This window comes from Myotis brandtii, unplaced genomic scaffold (assembly GCF_000412655.1).
Source record: "Myotis brandtii unplaced genomic scaffold, ASM41265v1 scaffold43, whole genome shotgun sequence".
NCBI classification, from domain to species: Eukaryota; Metazoa; Chordata; class Mammalia; order Chiroptera; family Vespertilionidae; genus Myotis; species Myotis brandtii.
This window is the reverse complement of record NW_005366455.1, coordinates 2913497-2914070: the sequence shown is the minus strand read 5'-3', so window position 1 is coordinate 2914070 and position 574 is coordinate 2913497. Positions and strand designations below refer to the sequence as shown.

The following is a 574-nucleotide window of genomic DNA, read 5'->3' as shown; positions in this document are numbered from 1 at the left end:
GCAATTTCCGTCGATTTGACAGAAAGCAGGGCGAAGGGCGTGGCCTGACAGGAGGAGGCGGGGATTGGAGGCCTGGACCTGCAGTTCCGCCGGAAGTTCCCGGGAGGCTGAGGCCGACCCTCTTCGGTCATCTCCGGTGGTTCAAGGGGCGGTTCCTGTGATCTTCAGGGAGGTGGGGGCGCCGAGGGACTCATTTAAGAAATGCCCTTTCTATTAGTTTATATCCCAACACAAAGAAGGACCCTCGGAAAATTTGTGGGCCGTTTAAGCCAGAGCCCCGGTTTTTATGTTGAGGAACGAGAAAGTTAACGTACTTTGACCTTTAACCTTGGCGGCGGAGGGAAACGCCTCCGTCTCTATATAAGGAGTTTTCCGGCTTTTGGCGGCCCTTTTTCCCCTCTTAGCGCTCGCCGGCCGTAGCCCACGTCCCGCTTCCCTCTGCTGCCGCCCAGCTCCCGGGTCAGCCGACGCCATGGGCTTTGGAGACCTCAGAAGCCCGTCCGGCCTGCAGGTGCTCAACAACTACCTGGCGGACAAGAGCTACATCGAGGGGTGAGCGGAGCGCAGGGCCGGC

General features: G+C 59.2%; 1 protein-coding gene across 1 annotated transcript in view; it reads left to right on the top strand.

The window, feature by feature from the left end:
• Nucleotides 1-318: 318 nt before the first annotated feature.
• The window catches only part of EEF1B2 (eukaryotic translation elongation factor 1 beta 2), a 3387-nt gene continuing 3131 nt past the window's right edge, over nt 319-574 (top strand). The window contains exon 1 of the mRNA XM_005874229.2: nt 319-552. Coding sequence (XP_005874291.1) covers nt 473-552 — 80 coding nt within the window. The 5' untranslated portion in view covers nt 319-472. The remainder of the gene's footprint in view (nt 553-574) is intronic.